This window comes from Barbus barbus (assembly GCF_936440315.1).
Source record: "Barbus barbus genome assembly, chromosome: 45".
Classification (NCBI taxonomy): domain Eukaryota; kingdom Metazoa; phylum Chordata; class Actinopteri; order Cypriniformes; family Cyprinidae; genus Barbus; species Barbus barbus.
Window position 1 is genome coordinate 9,389,387 of NC_136723.1, and position 26,677 is coordinate 9,416,063.

Sequence of the window (26,677 nt, forward strand, 5' to 3'; positions counted from 1 at the left end):
CATAGGGTTAAGCATAAACATCACTATATTTAATTACATGTATGTAACAAGAAAAAAATACAGGCGGCCAAAATTGTTAGAACACTTGGCATATTTAAGAGGTTTCAGTTGTTTTTGATATAACAAACTATTGCCAGAACTACCTGCAATGGAAGGAATCTGCTGGAACATTGAAAATAATGGACTGGCCCCCTTCAAAAAGTCTGGACCTCGACACCATCGAGCAAATTTTGGGCGAGTTGGAAAATAAACTGGACAGATCTATTGTACATTCAAAGGAAAGCCTTTGGCTTGAGTTGCAGAAGGCATGGGATGACATTAGTGTTGAAGTTTTCAGGAAATATATCGACACTGTGCCAGAGATATATTCTGCTATAATTGCTGCAAAAGGTGGACATACCAAATATTAAAGTTAAAAGTGGATAAAAACAGTACGACTCATTTCATCTGATATTTGCTGTGCTCATAGCAACCATCTGCATTGACAATTTTCTAACAATTTTGGCCACCACTGTATATGGTATGAAAATACTTCAAATAGTAATACAGTATATTGTGCAATTTTGCTTCTCAAGTAAATTTCTCTTATTTTATGGATGTTTGAATATTTATACTGGAAAAAACACTAATGTAAAGTATAACTGCATCATTGGAAAAGTATCTTTACAGTTTGAATTTAATTGAATACAATTTCTAGAAACAACATAAATCACTGGTGTTCTGAAGCTTAAGATTATGCAAAGGTTTCTGGGAAAAGCACATACTGTTCTAGCAATACAACAAAAGAGCTCACTATAATATTCATGATTTTAGCAAAAACAACTGGTCTCGTACTAAGTTTCAGTTCTTAGTTGTTGTAGACTTTGGGCTTGATCAATAATTCAGATTGCTAATAGCCAGAGTCACACAGAATCTCAAAATTTGTGCCTGCAGAACTGCACATTTCCACAGAACTGGAATGTCTGTCAATATCCACTGAACCCAGTGAGTTCATATACAAAATATTTTGGCTAATCTGAAAATGCATAAAGGTGCAGTACTCTCATTTGACATTTTCTACAAAATTACGTCAATTTCCCATCATAAACTGTGCCGCTAATGGCCTTAAAATCACATTTCAGCGCTTTTTATGTAAATGCATTTTGCCACGACTTCCATCTAAACCGTTAAAAAATGCCAATGATAATTGAAAATTAACTTAATTTAAGAAAATTTGAATATTAGTTATCTTACACAATTTTGCTTCTCAAGTAAATTGATCTTACTTTAAAGATAATTGCATGTAATTTACTGAAAAAGAAAAAAAATAAATAATTTAGAAACAATTTTATTTGCATTGCACTAGTGGCCTTTCTCAAACTACTTCACATCCTTCAGTATTTGTGGAGGATGTGGATAACAGGCAATGTTCTGCCTTCCATGCTCAAAGAAACAGTTCGTTTATGCTTAAAAGAAACTATAAAGATGATATATTAATGTTATTATCCCCTGAGGCTTTTTAATAGACATATTACACACTTGAATTAATCATTTGCAGGCATGGTCTTTCTTTTATATGATCAGAGCAAACCCTTTGGTGGGAAGGCTTATTTACTGATTTTTTCATTCCTCAAAAAGGGATATTCACCCAATCCCCTATTTCTCTCTCTCTCTCTGTAAAATCCAGTGGTCTAAAGATCAGAGCAAGCGGCATGTGAGTTGCATTGTGGGTATGGAAACAGTAAACGGGTTGTTATTGTGTTACTGTGTTGTTTTACCTTTGGGTGAGGAATAGGGTCAATAATTTAGCTATTTATCATTGCTGCTGTTTAATCGACTTTAATAAACATTGTTTTTAATGAGTGTCTGTGTCTCAGGAGCGAACACTCCTATTAGATCAGTGCGAATTAGGGTTTTGGCTCAGTGAAGAGCACACTGTGTGGAGCACATTGCTTGAGGTTTTTATTGAGCTGTGATTGCATTAATCCTGTTTATAACCATCTATGTAATGAGGCTGCTGTGTGCTTGGGTCCGGCGGCTCATTTCAGGAACCAAATGATCCTCTGAGCACTAGCCCTAACTGCTAATACAGTTCTACTCTGCCGATCTCGCACACTATTCTTCTCTCACCCTCCCCTACTCGGTTCTGTGCTGACTCTAGTTATTTTCGAGAGGGTTTTTTTTTTGGATGACAGAAACACAGAGTGAAATGAATGCATTTGGAGTGGGGTTATAGATTGATATTACTCTGGTCGGATCTGGTTATGGTGTTTCTCTCTCCTGAGCAATGGCCTCGGGGCTTTAAAAAGATGCGGATCTGTGAACTACTTTGTGGAAAAGCAAACTACCCCATGCTAATGTACTCTGCTGTGTGTTTATCTTTTCATTCGCATTCTAGCTTGTATTGTCTGTCTCTCAAATCAAATACGGCCCGTTGTTCCATCAAGTCTCCATTCAAGAGCTGAATTTACCAAAACACCCAATTTTACACATGCATTTAAGCCAGAGAGAATAACAACAACCTAATTAAGATATTTCAGCACATTTAGAAGGTTATTCAACTTGATTGTGGGTGTGTTTTTGCACTGATATACTGAATACAAATGTAGTGCAAACACATTTGCATTGAGTCTGCAAGACTCAATGACTGAAGATATTTGATGGCTGGAATCAAAGCAGGCCTGTCAAACTGCATTATCTTTGCTGACAAGAATCTCAGCTGAATAAAGCCAATAAATATCTGCAGGGCATATGTGTGACTCACACTCTTTGTGTTTGTTTTCCTCAAGCAGACAATGCATTAAAGGTTTTGCACTAGTCAAGTCTGTATTTTTATGTCAGTTAATAGACCTTTTGTTTTCTAAATTAATAAACAAATTATTCTTCTTCAACAGACAATGCGGCACTTACCTGGATATAAATCTCATCATAGCCGTAATCAAACTACCCATTGTATCATGCGCCAAAAGGGGCTAATGGGATATCATGTGACAGAGGATATCCCTAGGCAGATCTGGTGTTTGGTTCACGTTCAGAACAGAAGTGGGAGGAAATCAGGTGGTGCGGTAATGGCGTTCCTGCCCCGCTGCTCTGGAGGGATCAGACAGAGAACCTGTCGCTCGTAAGATGACACATTCAGCTGTGCCTGGATTGATTCAGCACCTTGCCCAACTCTGCTTTCCTTCTCTCTGGGGTTTTGTGTGTGTATGTGTGTACAACAGCTCTGCAGTATTAGTTCCTTGCTCTCTGCTTTGCTGCAGTACTTTACACTCATACTGGGCTGAGCTACTTTAGCTAGAGGTCTAGGACAGTCCGATAGTTCTAGATGGTGAATTTAAAATAGCGTTTTGTAGATTAGTTCCAGATTAGTTTTGCCTGCTATCTTATATAGTCATACTTTTGAATATCAAAATAAAATATGATCCAGTTTGCATTTTATTCTAGACAAAAAACACCTTATTTGACAGGAGTAGCCTGTCTGAGTGACAAGAAACATAACTTCACTATGTGGGCTTAAGTTTTCATATGCAATTTCAGGGCTGGTTATCTGAAACTATTGATACAAACGATAACAAATTAGCCTGGAAAAACTCAGTTAAATTGGTATTGTTAAATTTATGCTCAAAACACTATTTTGGGTGAACTATACCTTAAATGATCCATCAACCTTTTCTCCATAACAAAATCGCGATATATTGCTGTTAGTTGTGAAGTTGAACTCTAGAACGTCATTAAAGCACAAATAACATTGCTGTTGCATGTTTCTTTAATGAGAATGGATGATAGCAGGCCTAGCTGCCCTCTTTAGATTAGGATCTAGATAAAGTAAGGGCTCGGTATGATCGTAATCTAGAGAAAACTTACAAGAGAGCGATGTGAGACTGGAGATATGGCGTAACATCATGAAATCTCTCAGTTTATATAGAGAGTCCAGAGAAAGAGCAGTGTGGCTTTGAGCGAAGTACCATTTAAAGGTCGGAGATGTGTACTTACATAACTAAGTGTGACTGGCAGACTTATTTCAGCCCTTTATTGAAACAATGTGGAAACGGTAAATCTAAATGACTGTAGTACGGTGAATACTCAAGGGAGCAGGTGCGCCTGACATCAACAGGCTCTCTTGTCTGTCTAATGCAATTTTTTTAAATAAATAAATCTCTACAAGACAACAAATCCTAGTGCTATCGAGATATTAAGATCTTATCACAAGGGGTCTGTGTCTTAATTAAGTTTCACATGTCGTTTGGATAGCTTCCGACTGATTCCATCCTCATCAAGATTCCTGGTTGCCAGCTCTTTAAAAAATTATGGCATGCTTTAACAAAAGCAAATCAGATCTGTGAGCCAATGAAGTGTTAAATTGATCAAACGGCACAAAACCACAGCGATTATTAGTGTTGTAATGTTAACAACACCAACACACCCCACCATTTCAGAGACTAATTTGAGCCATGTCTGCATTTTTGATTAGTTTTAGAGTCAACATAAAACCAAAATGAACCTACTTACTTCCTTCATGTATCTTCCTGGTCTTATAAATTATCAATCAACTCCAGATAATTTTTCCTTGTTAAATGTTTTATATATATATATATATATATATATATATATATATATATATATTAAGGGTGTAATGATACACGTATTCGTATTGAAACGTTCGGTACGATGCTTTCGGTTCTGTACGCATTACAAACCGAATGATTCTTTGGACTAATCCTATTGCGTTTGGAAAATAAAAGAACATAAAGTGTGTGTAATATAATGTTCTCAGTGCCACTGCGCTCAACAACGCAGCCCAAACGACATAAGAGGCAACATGCTGTCTGCCCCGCGATAACCTCCCCTTGCTGGGGTGCGACGAAAGACGATGATCTTGTATCGACGATAACCAGTGATATTGTCAAAAACATCAATTATTGGCAATATTAAGAGGATTTGGCATTTCCAATTAATGTAGGCCTGTTACATTCTTATTTTTATTAGACCTATTATTATTAAGTTACTTTTATTAAATTAAATTATCATTAATTAGCCCCGCAATAATTACCACACAACTGACGCGCTACAAGGATAACAAAATATTAAGTCTTTTGATTTACTCCTCAGTTAAAATGTTTTTAATTTTTTTTTATTTTAAAGCAGGTCTATTACACAATGAATTATAGGCCTATAATTAAAATATTAACACTGCAGACATCAATAAAAAAAATGCTTTTATTTCAAGCACTGACTTTCAAAAACACCTATTTAAAAACCTATTTAACACGAAATACGTTTCTTGGCTTTTTTTCACTATGTACAGGCCACAAGAGAAATATTAAGGGAATAAATTAAAACAGTTAGCTATATAGGCTACCGTTATCAGCATATGTCGAAGTAGATTCGTCTCTCGTCGTCTCTGAGAGAATATGCGTTGTCACATGGCAAAAGCTCCATCATGCCATATTTACTTTCACGTTCTACATAGTGAATTGACTGAGATTAAGACGTTCACCAGTATAACTCTTGGGCAAAGTATGCACGTTGCTTGTGCGATAACCATTGGCTCACCTTCATGATTTAAAACAGAAATATTTCCAACATTGCGACGTAACCAATTACCCCTGTATCGAACGCACCGTATCGAACCAAACCGTGAATTTTGTGAACCGTTACACCCCTAATATATGTTACACCTTATTCATTAATTTTGTTATTGAGAGGACAATGCACAGCAAATATTTATATATTACATATTTATATATTAATCCTGTTTAGCAATGGTTCAGTATTTGGCCATACAATGAAACCAGTGGGGTACAAAACAACTTTGGACTCCACTGACTTTCATTGTATGGACCACAAAAAAAACCTTTTTTGTTTTTCCTCAAAATATCTTCTTTTCTGTTCATACAGGGGTAAGGAAATCATTACAGATTTTACAATTTAAACTGAACTGTCCTTTTAAGAAATCTGGTGAAATCCGGAAGTACAAACCCGATTCCAAAAAAGTTGGGACACTGTACAAATTACGAATAAAAAAGGAATGCAATAATTTACAAATCTCATAAACTTATATTTTATTCACAATAGAATATAGATAACATATCAAATGTTGAAAGTGAGACATTTTGAAATGTCATGCCAAATATTGGCTCATTTTGGATTTCATGAGAGCTATACATTCCAAAAAAGTTGGGACAGGTAGCAATAAGAGGCCGGAAAAGTTAAACGTACATATAAGGAACAGCTGGAGGACCAATTTGCAATTTATTAGGTCAATTGGCAACATGATTGGGTATAAAAAGAGCCTCTCAGAGTGGCAGTGTCTCTTAGAAGTCAAGATGGCAAGAGGATCACCAATTCCCCCAATGCTGCGGCGAAAAATAGTGGAGCAATATCAGAAAGGAGTTTCTCAGAGAAAAATTGCAAAGAGTTTGAAGTTATCATCATCTACAGTGCATAATATCATCCAAAGATTCAGAGAATCTGGAACAATCTCTGTGCGTAAGGGTCAAGGCCGGAAAACCATACTGGATGCCCGTGATCTTCGGGCCCTTAGACGGCACTGCTTCACATAAAGGAATGCTACTGTAATGGAAATCACAACATGGGCTCAGGAATACTTCCAGAAAACATTGTCGGTGAACCCAATCCACCGTGCCATTCGCCGTTGCCGGCTAAAACTCTATAGGTCAAAAAAGAAGCCATATCTAAACATGATCCAGAAGCGCAGGCGTTTTCTCTGGGCCAAGGCTTATTTAAAATGGACTGTGGCAAAGTGGAAAACTGTTCTGTGGACAGATGAATCAAAATTTGAAGTTCTTTTTGGAAAATTGGGACGCCATGTCATCAATTACAACATCATGGCTGCGTAGAAGGATGATCCGGGTACTGAAATGGCCAGCCTACAGTCCAGATCTTTCACCCATAGAAAACATTTGGCACATCATAAAGAGGAAGATGCAACAAAGAAGACCTAAGACAGTTGAGCAACTAGAAGCCTGTATTAGACAAGAATGGGACAACATTCCTATTCCTAAACTTGAGCAACTTGTCTCCTCAGTCCCCAGACGTTTGCAGACTGTTATAAAAAGAAGAGGGGATGCCACACAGTGGTAAACATGGCCTTGTCCAAACTTTTTTGAGATGTGTTGATGCCATGAAATTTTACTTATTTTTCCCTTAAAATGATAAATTTTCTCAGTTTAAACATTTGATATGTCATCTATGTTGTATTCTGAATAAAATATTGAAATTTGAAACTTCCACATCATTGCATTCTGTTTTTATTCACAATTTGTACAGTGTCCCAACTTTTTTGGAATCGGGTTTGTATATAAATGTGTCCACCTGCCAAATGATTTGGGAAAAAACAGGCAGATCCTGTGGTCCAACAAGACTCTGAGTTGACTAAATTCGCTCTGAAAGTTGATCTTTTATTCCTAAAAGCAGTTGAAAATCTTAGCATACAACTGTGCCATTATCATAATGGAATCCCATCTGAAACTCTTTCACTTATATCCAAAAAAAAAAAAAAAAAAAAAACCAGAGCAGTCACTTCTGTGTCACATTAACATTTCAATTACCTGATCCTTGTAACAACACAAAGGAAGAAAATGGGGGGTGTGCGGGGTGCATGAGCAGGTACAGCAGTCCAATTGCACCCCATGAATCATAGCGCATTAAAATGCAGTTTTTCCCTGATTAAGTGAAATGGTGCACGGCAGAACAGAGCTGTAGACAGGCCCAAATGGAGCTGATTTGTTCATGTGGTCTGAAGATAAGCAAAATGGACCACTCAGCTTGTATACACAAACACACACATCCACACAGTCAAAATACACTTACACACAGAGCTCTCAGTGAAAAAGACGCCTGATATATTATCTTACCCATGCTTAATATGTCAGTGGGATGCAGTACTTTGCTAAATCATCAAGGAAAAAAGTGCACTGTTCTTTGTAATGGGAAAATACATCAGCAGTACTGGACCGATATTGAGGACTGCGGTTTCATTTTGAAGGCAAAAGCTATTGACTAAAGATTTGCTTACTTTTCACTGATTATGGTAAATATTTTCTCCATATAGAAGCATGATATGCATCTTACCTGAAGGTGATAACATCCTCCAGCCAATGGCAGGTTCTGGTTTTCCGTTAGCCAGGCACATTAAAGTCACGTTGGAGCCTTCATTCACCACAAGGTCCTTCGACAGGTTCACAATCTTTGGAGGAACTGTAAAACACCGAAATGATTAATATCTAAAAATAAATACAGTAAATATAGGTATATGTTTTGATTATAAATGTCCCTTGTAGATAATGACACATGATACTCAGTCTCTTTATCGTGAATACACACTGTCATAATTAATAAATCAATGGTCTTTTCCACAGAGCATAAATGTAGCATTCAATAAATGTAACATTAATAACTCAAACACAGTAAGTACGATTAAGCACATTTTCTATAATATCACAGATAATTCTCAACCAGTTACCTCTCTTTCAAATGATTCATATGTTTGTGTGTTATTTTGTGCTCGATTTGATTTGGAAAATTTCAAATAAATATCACAGAAAAAAATCAGTAAAATATTTCTTGGGTACTATTTCTATTTGGGGCAGAAAAATTGAACTAGACACATTTCACAGGGTTGATTTATTGATTGCCTTTGCAGTTTGAACACAATTTAAACAGACTGCAGAGCAAGCCACAATTCAGGCCTTGCAGATCTCAAAAAGTCTACAACTCAGCAAATCTAAAGATGTCACAAATACCTTATTTAGTTACCCTACGGGGAATAGCGGTAAAGGGTGTCGACATCCTCTCTTCAGGAGAGCAAATTATGGTCTACTTTTCAAAAGGAGTGTTAAACATTTACTACAACAATCACAGAGAATGTGTTTGCAAATAACCAATCAAATGTTTTTTGGGGTGTTAGATTAGAAGTGTTTTGAGGAAACTACTTTAAAACTATTTTAAAAAAGTATGCTACTATTGCTTTTTAACATAGTAAATTGCAGTCAAGCTACTGAAAAATTCTGATAGTTACTCTATATATTTACAAAGACATTAAGCATCTTCACACTGTAGTTAGCTACTTTTTGTCATTAGTTTGTAGATAGCAACACTGAAGCTACTTAAAGAGGGGGCATACTTTTAAACATATGTATAAATTGATGTAATTTATTAAAATATATATTTCTCTGTCACAAAAACAATGATTTTTTTTCAACAAACTTCTCAGTTAAGCTGAATGCATTAAATTTGATACATTTTGATTCATTAATTAAAACAAGAGAGAGAATACTCCATAATTCATATTGAAATAAGTTGAAAACAATTACGAGCAGCTGCATTACAGCATTTGTATATTAAATGCAATCACAAACATAATAATTAAGAATGTATCTATAATTTAGATACAAGTAGTACACTTCACTTCAATGCACTTCAGTCATGTTTTTTTTTTTTTTTTAAAGAAATTAATACTTTTATTTAGTAAGTAAACTGATCAAAGGTAACAATAACACATTTATAATGTTTCTTAATTTTAAATAAATGCTAAATATGAAGCAGCACAACTGATTCCAATGTTGATAAGAAGAAATGTTTCTTGAGCACCAAATCTGAATATTAGAATGATTTCTAAAGAATTATGACACTGCAGATTGGAGTATTGAAGGTGAAAATTCAGCTTTGCCAACACAAGAATAAAAAAAAAAAAAAAAAGTGCAAATAATTTTTTTTTTTAAATCCGTAATTGTGATCAAATAATCAAATAATAAAGTAATAGTCTTCCGATCTTACTGAGCCAGTAGTGAACAGCAGTGTGGACACCCATTTATTAAAAACAACCTTGAAGAATACATTAATATGTATATTCACATGAAGAGAAATCCAGTTTGTTGGGGGGGTATCTTAGAGGAATCAAGATTGTTGAGCTGTTGCTTTCGGCACAGGCATACTGAGGATTCACACATACTATTTTGAGTCCAGAACCACGAATCCCTCCAATACCTTTACAAGCTTTTCCTCACAAAACCACAGCTCATAATATAAAAATTGTCCTGCAACATAAAGGTCAATTAAGTTAAAGGTCAGTTCAGTATAATGTCTCCAATCTCTGGAGAGCATCCTGCACTTTTGCCTCGATGATGGCCGGCAAAATATGTTTGACTTGACTACCGTAACGATAGAATAAAGTCCTTTAGAGGCCATTAACTAATTCCCTCCACTGTAAATGAAGATCCACAATGAAATGCTTCTGTTGAAAATGAATTCAATAAATGCCTTCAGGCGGCGTACGCATGATATCTCCTTTCGTGAAACCTTACAAAACAAAACACACAGTGTATGAGCACGCTGCTTTAAACAATTAGCATAATCATTAGGCACTCAAAAATGATGTTCTCAGTAAATGTAATAATAGGTGGCACTGATGGTATGATCAGAAAAATACCAAGTCGTTTGACACGTTCTGTTCTGCTATTGAATACAGATGTTATTTTGACAGAGGTTTGGTTTTGCATTTTACAACAAAGGTTGCCGTCACCGTCTGAGCTGGTACTAACAAAGCCATGCAGTACCACCGTTTTATCCTGTTTTAGTCACTAAAGACATGTTCCTCCAGAGACACTTGGCTATAAATAATTCATTTAACATCAGTTTAAGTGTACGTCCTCTTTGTATGTGATAGAGAGAGACCCATTCTCTTCTGATTGTTTTCTTTTTTTTCTACAAACATTATTAAGGTCAAGTTCACAATTTTCTCCAGTTTGCCACACAGAGGCTAAACAACGCAATTCAAGAATCTGAGAGAAATATGCTCTTAAATACCCCATGTTTTGCGTGGCTTTTAGTCCACGTCAGTTAGCTTTAAAGCTAATCTACACGCTAAAAGACAAAATTAGCTTTTAACAGACATACAGTTAAAATGCAGTCTGTCTGCAAATGTCATATCTGACCTACGCACAGCCATATACAAGGTTTAGTCCAAAAATACATTACAGTTAAATTCTAAATCAAACCCAGACACCATGCTGAGCAAATGTTAATATTTGTATAGTGAAATTTAGCTAATTATCAGAGCTCGATATTGTCGTTCGTAGAAATAGAGGACTGTAGACCAACAACAACAACATCTTAACATACAATATTGTCACAACTTTTTTAATAAGGATGCATTGCATTTATTAAAAAGTGACATTGAATGCGTGTATAATGTTACAAAAGATACAGAAGCTGTTTTTTGAACTTATTAATAAATGCTGAAAAAATAGCACAGTCACAAAAAATTAAGCAGCACAACTCTTTTCATTATTTATAATGACAAAAAGTGTTTCTTGAGCAGCAAATCAGTATATAAGAATGATTTCTGAAGGATCATGTGACACTGAAGACTGAAAATTCAGCTTTGCAATCACATGAATAATATTCACTTTAAAATACATTCAAATGGAAAACAGCTACTTTAAATGGTAGCAATGAATAACAAAATAAAATAAAAAAATTCTGTAAATTTGATCAAATAAATGCAGCTTTGGTGAGAATGAGAAACTTTGTTAAAAACTATTTAAAAACCATATCAGCCCCAAACTTTTGAACAGAGAAGTGCAGGACATGCTTTTAATTATTGCAGATTCACATTGATTCACCTAATAATTATATTTACTTTTCTTTCCTTTAAAAAGAACCGAATATCTTAACACAATAACTGCAAAACTATTATGAGATTAACTGTAATTAAATATTTTTAAGGACTGACAGCTTATTTTAATTATATTTCTTAAATTATAATTGCTGAATTTGTGGGCAGACTTTATAAGAAACTCATTAGTTGCATAATGCAGGACAAAAATAAAATGCTAAAAACTTCATCTAGATGCTACATGCTAAATCTTCAGGCAACGGCAAGAGCGGTGCATTTGCAGCCTAGAATGTTAAATGTGTTTTGCTCACTGCTCTAAATATGGCAAACATAAAGTCATTCTGAAAAAAAGATAAGCATAAAAAGCTCTGTGCACCATTTAGAGCCTCCACACAGCTCTTTAACGCCAGTTTCCAGCAAAAGCTGCAGCAAGCAAGCTCTGTTTATCGACAAACTGTAACAGTCACCAAAGGAACCATATGAAAGTTAATAAGAGAACTGTTTACAACGGCACCGTGACCCTCCATATGACAATGACAGTCAGAGTGAGGAATGATTCTATCACTGCGTTTATGACTTGTGTCTTGGAACGATAGCGTGTATCTTTGTGAGCCATATTTCTGATATGGATGACCAGAATGCAACTCAAAGCCATTTTCAAAGCCAATAAAGGACTTACAATGAATGTTCTTCCTTTATATCGCACAGACTCTCACACAATCAATAAAGGAACGTGGCAGTTTGTGTGTGTGTGTGTCTGTCCCGCCAGATTGGATTCTCCAGCCTCCGTATGAGGTAAAGCATGTTAAATTGCATTTTAATAGAGTCGTACCATCCTCTTACTTTTGATGCCGGATTTCTGAGCTTCAAAGGGATCTTCAGTTGACAGGAGGAGCAATTGAATAGAAATAACTTGGCATATCGCAGTCTATTCCCAAGATTTGACCTCAGCTTTCCCTAGCTGAGATGTGGGAATCCTCAGTAAGGCGTGATATGGATGATCATATAAATATGATCTCACTAGCAAAACAAAACTACAAACACTACAAAAACAAAATTAACAGAAAAGCGTGCTATTCCGAAATTAAAGGGGTCATATGACGTTGCTAAAAAGAACATTATTTTGTGTATTTGGTGTAATGCAATGTATTTATGTGGTTTAAGGTTAAAAAAACATCATTTTCCACATACTGTACATTATTGTTGCTCCTATATGCTCCGCCTTTCTGAAACACGTAAATTTTTACAAAGCTCATCGTTCTGAGAAGCGAGGTGTGCTTTGATTGGCTGTATTGTGATGCCGTGTCGCGGCGTGATGACACAAAAACAATAAAACCCATTATAAACGAGGAATTTGTTGCATCCATTGGGGACATAATTACTGTTTATAATGACTTATACTGTCTTTTTACGCGTCGCGTTGCATCGCACCACGTAAACATTACCATGTCTGCATTTGTGATCGGAGAAACGACAAACAACAAGCACTATTCTACACTGCTCAAAACTCGCGTTTGATTCGTCAGTGGCAAATTCTTTAAATAAGAAAACGTACTTACAGGCTGTGAGTCAGAAGCACTAGACTGTCCATGCAAAGTTGGAATTGCCCTTCTTTATAGAAACAGCCCCTGTGCACAGCTGGTATTGTAGGCTACTCTTCCAGGTTCAGGAAACAGTTCTCCGTAAAATGCGCTGCACACACTCTAATATTTGGGTTGAACTGTTCTGGAACAGTGTTGTAAATACAATTTAACCACTGATTTCTAGTTGTGTCCTCTTTTGGAAACCCAAACAAAATACTTTCGCTTTCACAACGAAACACAGCATCTCCAGGACATGGTGCCGGCGGCAGCAACAATACAGCGAGAATAATAGTTCTGCCTTCTTTCATTGCGTGTACGTTTGGGCGGTGTTTTGCAAATCTTCCCACACCGTTACGTAGACATGTGGGGGCGTGTTTGAATGAGCTATTTTAGGAGGGCGTGGTCGAGTCGAGATATAAAGAACATCTCTTTGGTTTTGAGACTTTAGTCATTGCAACTTCAGGGATTTTATCTATGCATAAACAGATTATAACACTCAAAAGAGAAAGGAAAACTTTAAATTGCATCATATGACCCCTTTAAGAGTTTTGTTTCGATATAACAAAGGGGCAAAAATCTGGCAGACCAGATCAACTAGCAATTTTTTCAACTATCCAGTAATGAGCACTTTATTATGATGATGAGCTGCAATTGAGAGGACCATTAATATGGTTAAGATTATTCCACTTATCATAAAATCATCACCACTATTTTTTTTAGATGAAAAAAAAATGAAATGATAAAAGGACTGACATTTATACTAGTCATAATTCTATTTTCCATTAAGGGGATTTTTATGTACTTACAAAGGCATTAAAGCAAATTAAAAATAGAGTATATAGACACCAGGGTTATTACAGTTCACTAAAATTAATAATAATAATAACATTAAACACATGTTAACTGTAATAAAACATAATAAAAAAACAAAAAAACTTACCCTTATTTTTTTCACCTAGTTAGCAAAACAAAATGTTTCGATTTTCATTTAGATTAATTTGAAGTATTAAAATAAGTAGAAATATAACACAACAATAATAAAAAACACTTTTAGAATTAAATACAAAATTAAAAACTAATTCGAAAAAAAATAAACAAACAGACACATATATATATATACAGTATATAGATAGATAGATATATAATAAATTAGAAAAATACAATGAAGTGTTTTATTATGTCCAGCTCATCAAATGTTTAATTTTGTTTAACTATGAGTGAACTATATGTGATTATGTTTCGTCACATTCGACTGGTTAGGAGCCAATAAGTTGGTGATATTTACAATTCAACACAAAGGATAACAGATATCCTCGTTCCACCCAGATGAACTCTTACCCCAAGTGTCCACTGGGGTGGAAGAAACCTGCTCAGTACTGATTAAAACATCAGCGGTCTGCAGCTTTGGAGGTGTGTCTGTAAAACACACAGCAGCGCTCATGCCTTCAGTACGGTCAATGATTGCTTTCAATATATGGTCAATAACGTCATCATATTTACGCACAATTACAGCTCAAACTTTACTTTTGAATGAGTACATTTGAAACTTTTGTTAACCAAGCTGCAATGATTTTTCAAAATCTGAATTGTGCAGTGAATACACCAGAAACTCCGGCGCTTTTGAAACAGACTGACTTCACCTCACAGCGACTGGCTGCCGCCCTTTATTTCTCTTTTCTCATTTGAATAAAGCTGAACATTTCTCAGCTTTTTGATGCTCTCACTGGTAGCTGCGCTGTCAATCCCCCACGTCAGCCTGTCGCTCAACTCCCATGGAGAACGAATTGAAAATGCCTGCTCAACTCCACGCCAGTGGACACATATGGCTAAGGTACTAAATTACATGGAGCCAGTGAATCTGCAAGGGAAATTTGCTGATAAGACATCAACCAGCTCAAAATATACTTCCAGTATGCCCACTCCTTCATTCCTGTCATATGGTCATAGAGACACGTGTCATATTACAGTAAAACCACATATCGTTTTTGTCTTCTGTGGCAAAATAAACATGCCAGTGTCGCTACTCTGTTTGATAAGCAGGACGAGTTTGGGGCGGAGGAAATCAATCTGCGTTTCGTTGCTGTCACAAGAACCTAAAGACCAGCAGTGGCAGAGCTCTGTTCCAAAACCTACCGAGTTGCCTTGCTGCATACTGCCAAAAAAGGCAGGTGGATACTAAGCCAGCACCCTAAGCGTGGAACCACATAAGTGACAGATTTGGAACGCTCTACATAGGCAGCATAAAGAGAAATACTCATAAATTTCTGTAGCGATGTTACTAGCTAATACTGTGATTTACAGTTCTATTTATTCATTTAGTAGCCAATAAGTTTTTATCCTAAGCAAACGAGGAACAAATAGATTAATAAAAGGAGCAAAAGTTTTCCCTCAATTCTGATTGGTTGATTGGAGTGTTGTTCCAGGATCAACAAGGATGTTGATCCAGTAACATGTTGTACTTGGTGAAATCACATTCACAATATATAATTAGTGCTGTCAAACGATTAATCTCGATTAATCACATCCAAAATAAAAGTTTGTCTATAAAATATGTGTGTGTAATGTGTATATGTATTATGTATATATAAATACACACACATGCATGTATATATTTAAGAAAAATATGTTATGTTTATAGATTAAATATATTTATATGTAATATAAATGATGTCTATAAATTTATACATGTATTTTAAATATTTTCAAAATATATACTGTATATATGTTTATATATATATATATATATATATATATATATATAATAAATATACTCAGTACACACACATATTATGTGAAAAAACTACCTAAAATTAAAATGAAAACTGAAAATATAAGAATTAGATGTAATTCAAAATATTTAAAAAACTATAATAGTATATCAATGATACAAAAAATATCACTGGCACACTAAAATATTTGGTAAAATAATACATTTTTTATTATATTAAGCAAATTTTTTTATAACTGCTTTATTTAAAATTTTGTAATCAACTTACAAAAAAAAAAGTCATATTTTTCTTGTTGCTTTGGATAAAAGCATCTGCTAAATGCATAAATGTAATGTAAATTTGGACAAACCAAGATATTTTAGAAGGCATCACAATTAGGTTGCCTGCATGGGCGTAAAATGCATAAAAATATCTCAAAAGCTGGTGAAATGATTTTTTATTTTTGTATGAACAAGACACGTTTAGAGCTGCTTCCTGGTAGTTCTCATGAAATGACTCATTTCTGTTGTACATTCATTAATATTTTACACACTTATGCTCTCTTTTTCTTCAAAGATCAATAGTTACACACGATCAATGAACATGAATACAAATGAAATGACCCGTTGCGATTCTGTTGTGTACAAACAGCACTTGACTTTCACTTGTTCTTATGTAAAGATGATATTATGGTTTTGGTCTGTGACCAAAATAAACATCTACATTATGAATACACAGCCCTAATATTTGGAACAGCTGCAGGAACAATGTTTGCATCCAGTGAAAATGTCAGATAATTTGACATGCAAATGATGACCTCTTTCAGGCACTGATTACCATGCAAAGTTTTTAATCAGGGGATGAATATTTGCTTCATCTGCATGTCCTATACAACAAATTTGCTGCAGTTCCGTTCCTTTAAAAAAGGAAAGAGATTATACGAAAAGCAGCTTTTGACGTCTCCCGGCACTTTGCTTGGCTTGGAGGATATCCCAAGATCCGAGAACCTTCTCTCCATCACAGTTTGGGATATAATCCTGACCTCTAGGTATCTGACAGAAACAAATTAAAGACAAAAGCAGACGGGCTACATCTTAGTCCCTCAAGAAAAGGGTTTTAAATATCAGCTTTAAGGCTTTTTAGGAAATGTTCACACGTTTCTGTACAAAGAGAGTGATTTTCACACTTCCTACTTTAAGCGCAGTAATTGGTTTCTTCCATCACAGTTTATTTAAAGTATTTCTTCTGAACTTTTTTTTTTTTTTACCTTTAATTCAGTTATCTTCTCATTAAAGGTGAAATTAGTGATTTATGTGCTACTAAAACCCCCAACCATCAGTACAAAATAAATAAACAGGTTTCCCGATAACCACAAACGCCCATCTTGGTGAGCATTCACTTATACACAGTTGTTTTATGTCTTAAATGACTGGAAACATTAAAAACTGATCAGATGTTTGTCAATAGAATAGATATTAAAGTGACAATAGCCTTATATACCTGCAGTTGTCTGTGTCCTCAATGTTACTCAAATAACAAAAGACAGAAAAAACAAACGCGTTATATAATTAAGAATATAATTCATACAGTTTAGTCTTTGACATTTGATACCTTCATTCAGTAGCTTCAGTATTTCTCATTTCTGATATACTACAGATATGATATACTTCCTAAAAAATTGGTATCTATTATATTTATTTGTCGTATTGTTCCTAATCAGTTCCTTTGTTTTTATTTCATTATTGATTATTTACTTGTTTTCAGTAAGCTAGAGATTTTTTTCTACTCTAGTATTTAGTACTCTAGTAGTTTTTAGTCTACTGTAGTATAGGCTAGTATTAGTGTTTAATATGATATGATAAGAATTATTCGATAACATCAAAAATTTTGATATTATAACAACCTCATTTCAAGAAAAATCAACTATATTGTGATATCATTATCGTTAAATAAAATTACTCGTATCTTGATATAAGATTTTGGTCATATAATCCACCCTTATGTCATTGGTCAGTCAAAAAGACAGTCCCGCCCCTAAACACATGCCATTGGTTAAACCAGAGCTGCTGTTGTCAGGCTGGTCGGGAAGCTTTTTCTAGGAAATTAAATCCAACATATTACTTATAGCTGTCTGTGCATTTTAGGCCGGGACGGAGAAAGTATTCCAACATGGGAAAAAAGTACACACTTCACATTTGGCAAAGATGATCTAAGTTAGCAACTAATTTATCCAATAAAAATAGGAAACTAACCAATCTTTAATGACATGATGCTGAGGCCAACAGATTTTCCCTAAGAAAGATGCTATGGTGAGTGTGTCTGACATGCTACATCTGCAGGAAGACATTCTGAGAGCGCCACTGCAGCCAACAGCCGCGAGGCAACTGCAGTCGTTCCCCTCATAAATGTGGATGGCAGCGGCAGCTCAGACCAGCTTTATGAAGATTAGGAGGAGTTGGCTTTGTTTCTCCTTGACCTTATTATACATCAACAACTGCATGGGGGGAAATATGACGGTTTGCCTGGTATTCTGAGCGAGACCTCTGGAGCACGGCTATTTTGATTAGCATGAATTAGTTTTGGTGTTAACACGGTTCGCCTCTGCAAACATGATCATAGCACAGTTCCCTCCCACGCTGACACGATGTGCCGGAGAAGATAAATTAATGGCTGTGCAGAAAAACAGGAAATGCTGATCGCTTATAGTATTTTTACACTGAAATCAAGGTGTTTTCATTTAAATAACATTCAGATGATAATGCGTTATGGTACGCAGAGAAAACGACTGTTTGAAGAGAGACTGAAAAAGAATCAAACATATAGATGAAAATATCTTTGATGTTTAATGGGACTTCCTAATGAAGCACTAAAGTACAACGTCATGATTCAATCCCCGGAAATTTACAGCATGGTCAAATCTCATTGTCATGGTGATTCCCATTCACACTCTCCATAAAATATTGCTGTCAAATTACCATATTAATTTAGAGTGATTACTTATTTTAAACGCCAATACATATTCATTTTCAAACAAGTTATGATAAAAGAATTATCAGTAATGCTTATTTAAATGTTTATTCTAAAGCCTCTAAATGCTTCACACCTTGCCACAATAATGCAATGTATTTATATAACGTTAAAGAAAATATTGATATTCATGTGATACATTTGGTTACAATACATCTGCATATTTTGTAATTTATTTAATTAACATTCTTAATCGATTTACAGCCACAGTTCAAAAACAATAACAGAGGAGATTATATAAATTAAGACAACTTGTACTTGAACATTAACATTAGTAAACCAAGTTTAATTACATTAGAGGCCGATGTTGGCTTCTGGTACCTGAAGCTCATTAATAAAGAGCAACAGCTTGAAGCATTGTGTCTTCTTAATGATCTGACCTGTCTGGAGGCCCTAGTTACATGTAATTATTCATGTTATCATGTTCCACTTTGTTAGAGGACCCATAAATACCCTGAAGGCTTCAGAAATGGCAGGGGCATGTTCAGGCATCCCCACATGATTTTAATAACTTAACGTGTTTGCAGCATGAATGCTGTGACCAAGGCACCCAACTGCCTGTGGTTATTAAAGGGATACTCCACCCCAAAATTATTATTTTTTTCACTTTTTCTGCACAAAGAAAACAAAACAACGACTTCATTCAACAATTTGTCTCCTCTGGTTCAGCGTAGCGCCATTTTACTATGCAATCAATGGGACAGTCACCAAAATATCTTACTTTGTGTTCCGAAGACAAACAAAGCTTTTATGGGTTTGGAACGACATGGGGGTAAGTGATTAATGACAAAATTTTCATTTTGGGGTGAAGTATCAAAACACCAGCAAACGGGTATGGCACAGGCAAGACACAAGAGTAATCCGGCTAGGGCATGCGTGGGTCCTCGATCGGTGAATAATATCCAGAGGGTTTGAGCAGAGGGGTAGTCCGAAAACCTGAGCAATAATCCAAACGAGGTATACACAGAGTCTGAAAAGGTAAGACGAGGGTAAATTCACGATACAAGGACAGGAAACAGGGAACAAGACTATAAACAAAACAAACTAAACTTAGACTTAGAAAACACAGAAGGCTCAGTAAGGCAGCTAACACTAGGAGAGTATTATACGCAGAACCAGACTCAGAGCTAGACATACACACAGAAGGCTTGGTAAGGCAGCTAACACTAGGAGAGTATTATACGCAGAACCAGACTCAGAGCTAGACATACACACAGATGGATTGGTAAGGCAGCTAACACTAGGAGAGTATTAAACGCAGAACCAGACTCAGAGCTAGACATACACACAGAAGGCTTGGTAAGGCAGCTAACACTAGGAGAGTATTATACGCAGAACCAGACTCAGAGCTAGACATACACACAGAAGGCTTGGTAAGGCAGCTAACACTAGGAGAGTATTATACGCAGAACCAGACTCAGAGCTAGATATACACACAGATGGATTGGTAAGGCAGCTAACACTAGGAGAGTATTAAACGCAGAACCAGACTCAGAGCTAGACATACACACAGAAGGCTTGGTAAGGCAGCTAACACTAGGAGAGTATTATACGCAGAACCAGACTCAGAGCTAGATATACACACAGATGGATTGGTAAGGCAGCTAACACTAGGAGAGTTTTATACGCAGAACCAGACTCAGAGCTAGATATACACACAGGTGGATTGGTAAGGCAGCTAACACTAGGAGAGTATTATACGCAGAACCAGACTCAGAGCTAGATATACACACAGATGGATTGGTAAGGCAGCTAACACTAGGAGAGTTTTATACGCAGAACCAGACTCAGAGCTAGATATACACACAGAAGGCTTGGTAAGGCAGCTAACACTAGGAGAGTATTAAACGCAGAACCAGACTCAGAGCTAGACATACACACAGAAGGCTTGGTAAGGCAGCTAACACTAGGAGAGTATTATACACAGAACAATACTCAGCAAAGACAGAGAGGAAGTTAAAGGCTTATAAAGCGTGTGTAATCAGTGCAATCAGCTGTGTGATCAGAGCAATGTGAGATTGGTGACAGCTGTGTGTAGTCAGTGCAATGGATGATGGGAATTGTAGTCCGTGGGTGAAGAGCAACAGTAGTGTGGTGCAAGAGTCAATATGATGGAAGGGCGACCTCTGATGGTGAGTGTGCGGAAGACCATGAACCGGATTCATGACAGTGGGGCTATTGTTCATTTGAATTAATTTACTTATTTTAAGTCTTGACTGAACTTAAAAAGTCAAGTTTCCTTTGATGTATTTGGAGAAACTGCCAACTTAGATTTCAGATTTTTCTTATCTATCTCTAAAGCTTTTGTACTCTGTTTGAAATCAGATTTGTTTATATTATTTAAATCTATTTTGGCTCAAACTGGGTTTGGATATTTGTTTTATTATGTCATGTTTTGAGATAAGACTTCATTAAAACAATTTATAGATGTCTCCAGGTCTTAAATATAGTTGTATAATATTTAAGGGCATGAAAAGACTTAAATGCCTTAAATAGTACAAGAAAAGTCTTTATTATAATTTCAAGAGGGCTTAACTTTGGAGACAGAAAGACAAGTATTGCAATAGGCTCGATTAAACTTCAAAAGTCTATATGATTTCACTGAATAAATATGAGCATTGCATGTTTCAAAGTCAAAACGTGGCATGGGTGTTTTATATGGACATATTTTTGAAGGGAACTGGCCATGTTCAGAAAAGTTTCAATGGTATTTTTATCTCAGCTGTTTTTGTTCAGACCAATGTGAAAATCGACAATTTTTTTATGCAGCAAACAGAGAAAATGTGAACTGGTGGATAGCTAATATGGCCTAATATGCCTTCTAAAAATCTAAACAATTGAGATATAGGCCTACAGTGTATGTTTAAATTAATATAATAATTTATACTTTTGATTCACCCCTCTTCTTTTTTAAAGAAATGGTTCAAAGGCTGACTGTAGGACAAATGGCGATGAAAAGGTGAAAGACAAAATTAATTTGTTCTTCTTGGCCATTTGTTTCTAGTGCAGAGATTGATTTTTTTTTTATATAATTTCCCAACAATCCAATATTAAATAAATATGATGAATCCAATATAAAATAATCAACTTTTTTTTGAATGCAGAGCTTCATTCACTTCACCCTTAATGAGCTAATCTCTAGCTGATGATGTGTGTTTTAACAAGCCATAGTCAAGGTCAGCGCTGAGTAGTGCGGCTGCAAATATTTGCCCTCTATCGATAAACACAGGCACTGAGACAGACGAACCCCGTCCTTTATTTGTATTCGCAACGGTGCTTGAGTTTGACGCTGTTTGTCACAAGCAGGTGTTCGCGAAACCACTCCCAGTGTTTACATAACACCTGCTTATTCAGGCTATTACCAACTCATTTCTCGCGATAAATTTGAAGTGCGCGACTGTGACTCTGCATGCGGAGCAGCAAATTGGATCTCTATTCAAATGTGCAGTTTACACTGTACAGACAGAGAGCAGCTGAGGGCTTTCACACATTTCCCCCTTTCTCTTTCTATCTGCCACCAGCCGAGGTTACAGCTGTGCACCCCAATCAGGCATCCCATGATTCCATCCAGCACTCTCTATGTTGTCTGGTAACTGTTGGGTAACAGTTGTATTTCTGGTGGTTCGTTGTTATGTCCAGGTATTGTGCAGAATTTGACCTCCGTGCCGAAACATCTCTTCACTCTCTCAATCAAGGCAGTATTTTCCGGAACTACGTTGCCAAGGCAACAGGGCAGATGACTTGGATCTGCTAAATGCTCTGGCTTGAACTGACCAACTGTGCTATAGGGAATGCTAAAGCAAAACATGGCATGATGCTAACTAGAAGTGCTTGACGCAATATTGCCTGTTATAGTATGATATTTTAATATGGAAAGTACATTTTGTGGTGCTTATACATGTAAAACATAGCATTATGTTGATAAGATTCCTGCCAGGGTGTTGCTACACAGTTGTTAAATAAAAAATATAAAACCTGGATTAAAGTGATTGTTTTTAAATATTATATTATTTTCTCAATGCAGAATTTAATTAAACTACTTTCAAATTTTTTAACATATAGTAGCCATTTATTTTAAAAGCTGCTAAATTCGTTTCATGAGGGGTTTTTTTCAAACCCAAAGTACAAAAATAAACAAGCATTAACATTAACATTATTTTAGATATTTTTATTTATTTTTCATTTTAACAAACATTGCTTTTCTAGTTAAATACTATTTCAGTTACTTTTAAAGTGCCCCTATTATGGGTTATGAAAGATTCATATTTTGGTTTTGGGAGTCCCCAACAACAGGTTGACATGCATGCAAGGTCAAAAAACACTTTCATTGTCATATGCAACTTGCTCAACGACTCCCAAACGATTCGCTCAACGATTAATTTTTCCAAACCTCTTCTTTGTTTGATGCTAATCTGCGATGATTGGTCCAATTGGTCTCATTTTCATTTCATCATGTAATGCCTGATAAATCAGTGTTTGTGAGCCCAGTGCTGCTTTGTGTACAGCGTTACCTGGGAAACAGCTATTTTACTGCTCCAAAAGCAGCACCTAGTGGCAAAGAATGAACTTGCATTTTCATTCAGACCAACGTGGGCGGGCAATATGCTTATATTTCATGTTGACCTCAACATGAAACGCTTGGGATTCGTTTTAAAAATGACTCGTTTCAATAATTCAGAGTCGACTCTTTTTTTTGAGAGACTATAACTTTATACATGGTGCACTTTCAGATTTAAAACTTTGCAGGATGTTTTCATTCACTTAGAACTGTGTTAAACGCTGCATGAAAGGTAATTTTCAAAAATCCATAATAGGTGCACTTTAAAGTTCAGAAAGTTAAAGGTGCAGTAAGTGATTTCTGATAAAAGCTGTTGTTATTTGAAATCACCAAAACAAACATACTCCAACCTAAAAGGATCCAACGTGATCTATAAACGTACATTTACGCTTTCACAGGCACTAAAACTTAGAATATATACAGCCTTTTAACGTAGAATACTGATGTATTTTCAGCATTTTAACATACAATACTGATGTATTGACGGCACCTAAAATGTATGAACAACTTTACAGACTTACAAATTAATTCATTTTGAATCTTTTATTATATTCAGTCGTCATATCAATGGTATTGTTTCAATTGCATTACTTACTCATTTACTTAATTCGAAATAACATTTCATTCTGTGTGATTTCTGCTGCCAACTCGTTTAGAAAAATACATAATGTTAAACAAAACTGTACTTCATACCCTTAAAATGAATAACATTTCAGCAATAGTTTAACCATTACTTATCATGTAATATTTACTTGGTTTGCCGTGAGACACAAAAGGTGTTTTCTCCGATATGCTGTGACTGACAATAGTACCATAAAATACACCAAAAATTCAAAAGGATTTTATTTGTGCATTGTAATCCAAATCTTCAGAATTGCGAGACTGTGAGGAACAGAACCAAACTCAAACGCTTTTATTTAGAGATCTTCAATGACCATCCTGAGCAGCAACCATAAGCAGCAATACCCGCACTGACGGGCTTGTTACAAATTCAAAAACTGCCACTTCAAGCAGCTTTACAACAGGTTTATGGCAGAAAAATCAAACATTCATTGGCTCTCGCCATTGTAGATTGCGACATGCTGTGTTTCTGTTGAGGAGTGTTTGAATGAGAAATGCGCACCTTCACAGAGTGGATCAGGATAATAATCTGGATAATATTTTCAGTGATTAACAACTTAAATTCTGCTCTGCACCTCACACAAACCTACTGTATTCTGCCAAAGAGGACTGCGGCTGCAACACATTGTCATTTGGACTGCTTTTGGTACTACTTTTGATATTTTTGCAATTAATAAATTATTGAGATTGAATTTATATTTCTGGCATGTTTTTTTTTTATACTGTACATATTTTTAAGAAATAGTTATGGTTAGGTTTATAGGAGTTGGATTAGCAACTATAAAAAATATCTTTAATGGCTCATCTGTGTCCTTCAATCAAAGTACATGGTATTGCTACACAACTTAGAAAAGTAATAGTGCATCTTTTCTCAAAACCCCAAATGATTTGAATATAATTAATGTTTAAAGCAGAAAGCAATGCAGGATGAGGTCATAGCAATACATGTGTTCAAATTCTATATTCACTGAGCAGTGATGCTTGCCTCAGCAAACACCACTAATACAATTTTCAGAGATGTGAGAGAGATATTTTGTGCAGCTCTTCCCCACATTCTGCCCATTCTTTGATCTCAAGTTGGGTTTAATTGATGATGTCTTGAGCAGTCTTCTCCACTGACGCAACATGCAGTTCTTCCTTTATGGATCAAAGACTCTCTTAGAACCATGTGTCAGTGAGGCTAATTGCGACAAACAAAGATTCAACCGCAGCATATAAACGAACACAAATTCAGGTCTGAACCATTAGCCACAAGTTAATAACTAAACCTCCTTGAACCAATTCAGAGTTATTTTCCTCTCATTGGTCTATGATACTTTTTCTTCACTTTCTTGCCTTTCAGGACAAAAACTACCACACATTGCAACTTTGGAATTAAAAGAAACCTACAACCAATAATATGCAGAATATACAAGTTAAATATATTATTTTATTTACAGATCAATTTTGTTTAAAATCATAAAAAAAATGTTGGCATGTGTAAATTCTGTAGCCAGGGCTCCAGAAAAAAAAAAAAATAGAGTAAGGAGCTATTGGCTCCTATAAGAAAAAAACTTATGCACTAAGTTATTTTTTTAGATGACAAAGAATAAGTGTGTTTTATTTTATGTTTCACATTTTAACATTCAAATCATACTGTTGTGTGTTTATGTCTCATCTTTTCTAGACTTTATCAGCATTTTAATCCATCTTGTAGATGACCTGGGAACTAAGGTTCACTTAAAGTGGGAACTAAATGTCTTTTCCAACTTGAAATATACAGCCAAAGAATTGTTCATTACACAGAATCTGTACTAATATCATGGGCCATAAGCATCACTTGGCCACTGAGTGTAGTTTGTTTTCATAAAATCCAATTTTATAGGAGATTTTATATTTTAACTTAATAAGTTATGAAAAAAATAACATGATTAAAATATTTAAACACAGTTAACACACTGGCCCCGCCCCTGTACTGTATTTCATCTTACATTTCATGCAGTGACTGTTGACAAATTTGATGCCGGGCAACAACTCTAGTTATGCCCTAAATTCAACACTGTGTTTAGTCTCTGAATGAATCCACAGTTTGAACGAATCGTGTGAACCAATGATTCAAAGGCCCATTCATTAACATGTTCACCGACAGCCGATTAATGGCCATTGCGATAAAATTTTACCTCCGACAAAATTCTGTCAGTGTCAGAAGATTTGGAGCACAGTCCTGCAGTGTGACTTCTCCTACAATGAACATCAAACTTTCTTCGTTTTTCAAGACAAGCCATGATCAGAATTAATGCTAGAGACAAGTGTTCTAGTGCGCACCCGTTTTTAACACATCTTGACTGTTGTACAGTCTGACATTAATAACAACTGAGATCCCACAGTGTGACATGATCATCATGTTCGTACAGTCTGACAAGTACAATCCTAAAGGACTTAAAAAATTTAAATAAAAATTTGCACAGTGTGCGCCTGGCTTTAGTCGCAGTCTGGAGTCCTGGTAGCTGATTCAAGTCTGTAAATTTATTATTTCAGAAAATAAGCATTTAGTTGGAGGGAAAAGTAGAAGTTATTAATAACT

The 26,677-nt window shown here is 35.7% G+C and overlaps 1 protein-coding gene across 8 annotated transcripts in view; it reads right to left on the minus strand.

The window, feature by feature from the left end:
• LOC306864223 (neurotrimin-like) overlaps nt 1-26,677 on the minus strand; it is a gene marked incomplete at its 5' end in the record, with an annotated part of 340,634 nt that overhangs the window by 14,219 nt on the left and 299,738 nt on the right. For all 8 annotated transcript variants that reach the window (XM_079408069.1, XM_079408066.1, XM_079408062.1 and 5 more), the window contains one exon: nt 8,074-8,199. In XM_079408069.1, the coding sequence (XP_079264195.1) occupies nt 8,074-8,199 (126 nt within the window). The remainder of the gene's footprint in view (nt 1-8,073; nt 8,200-26,677) is intronic.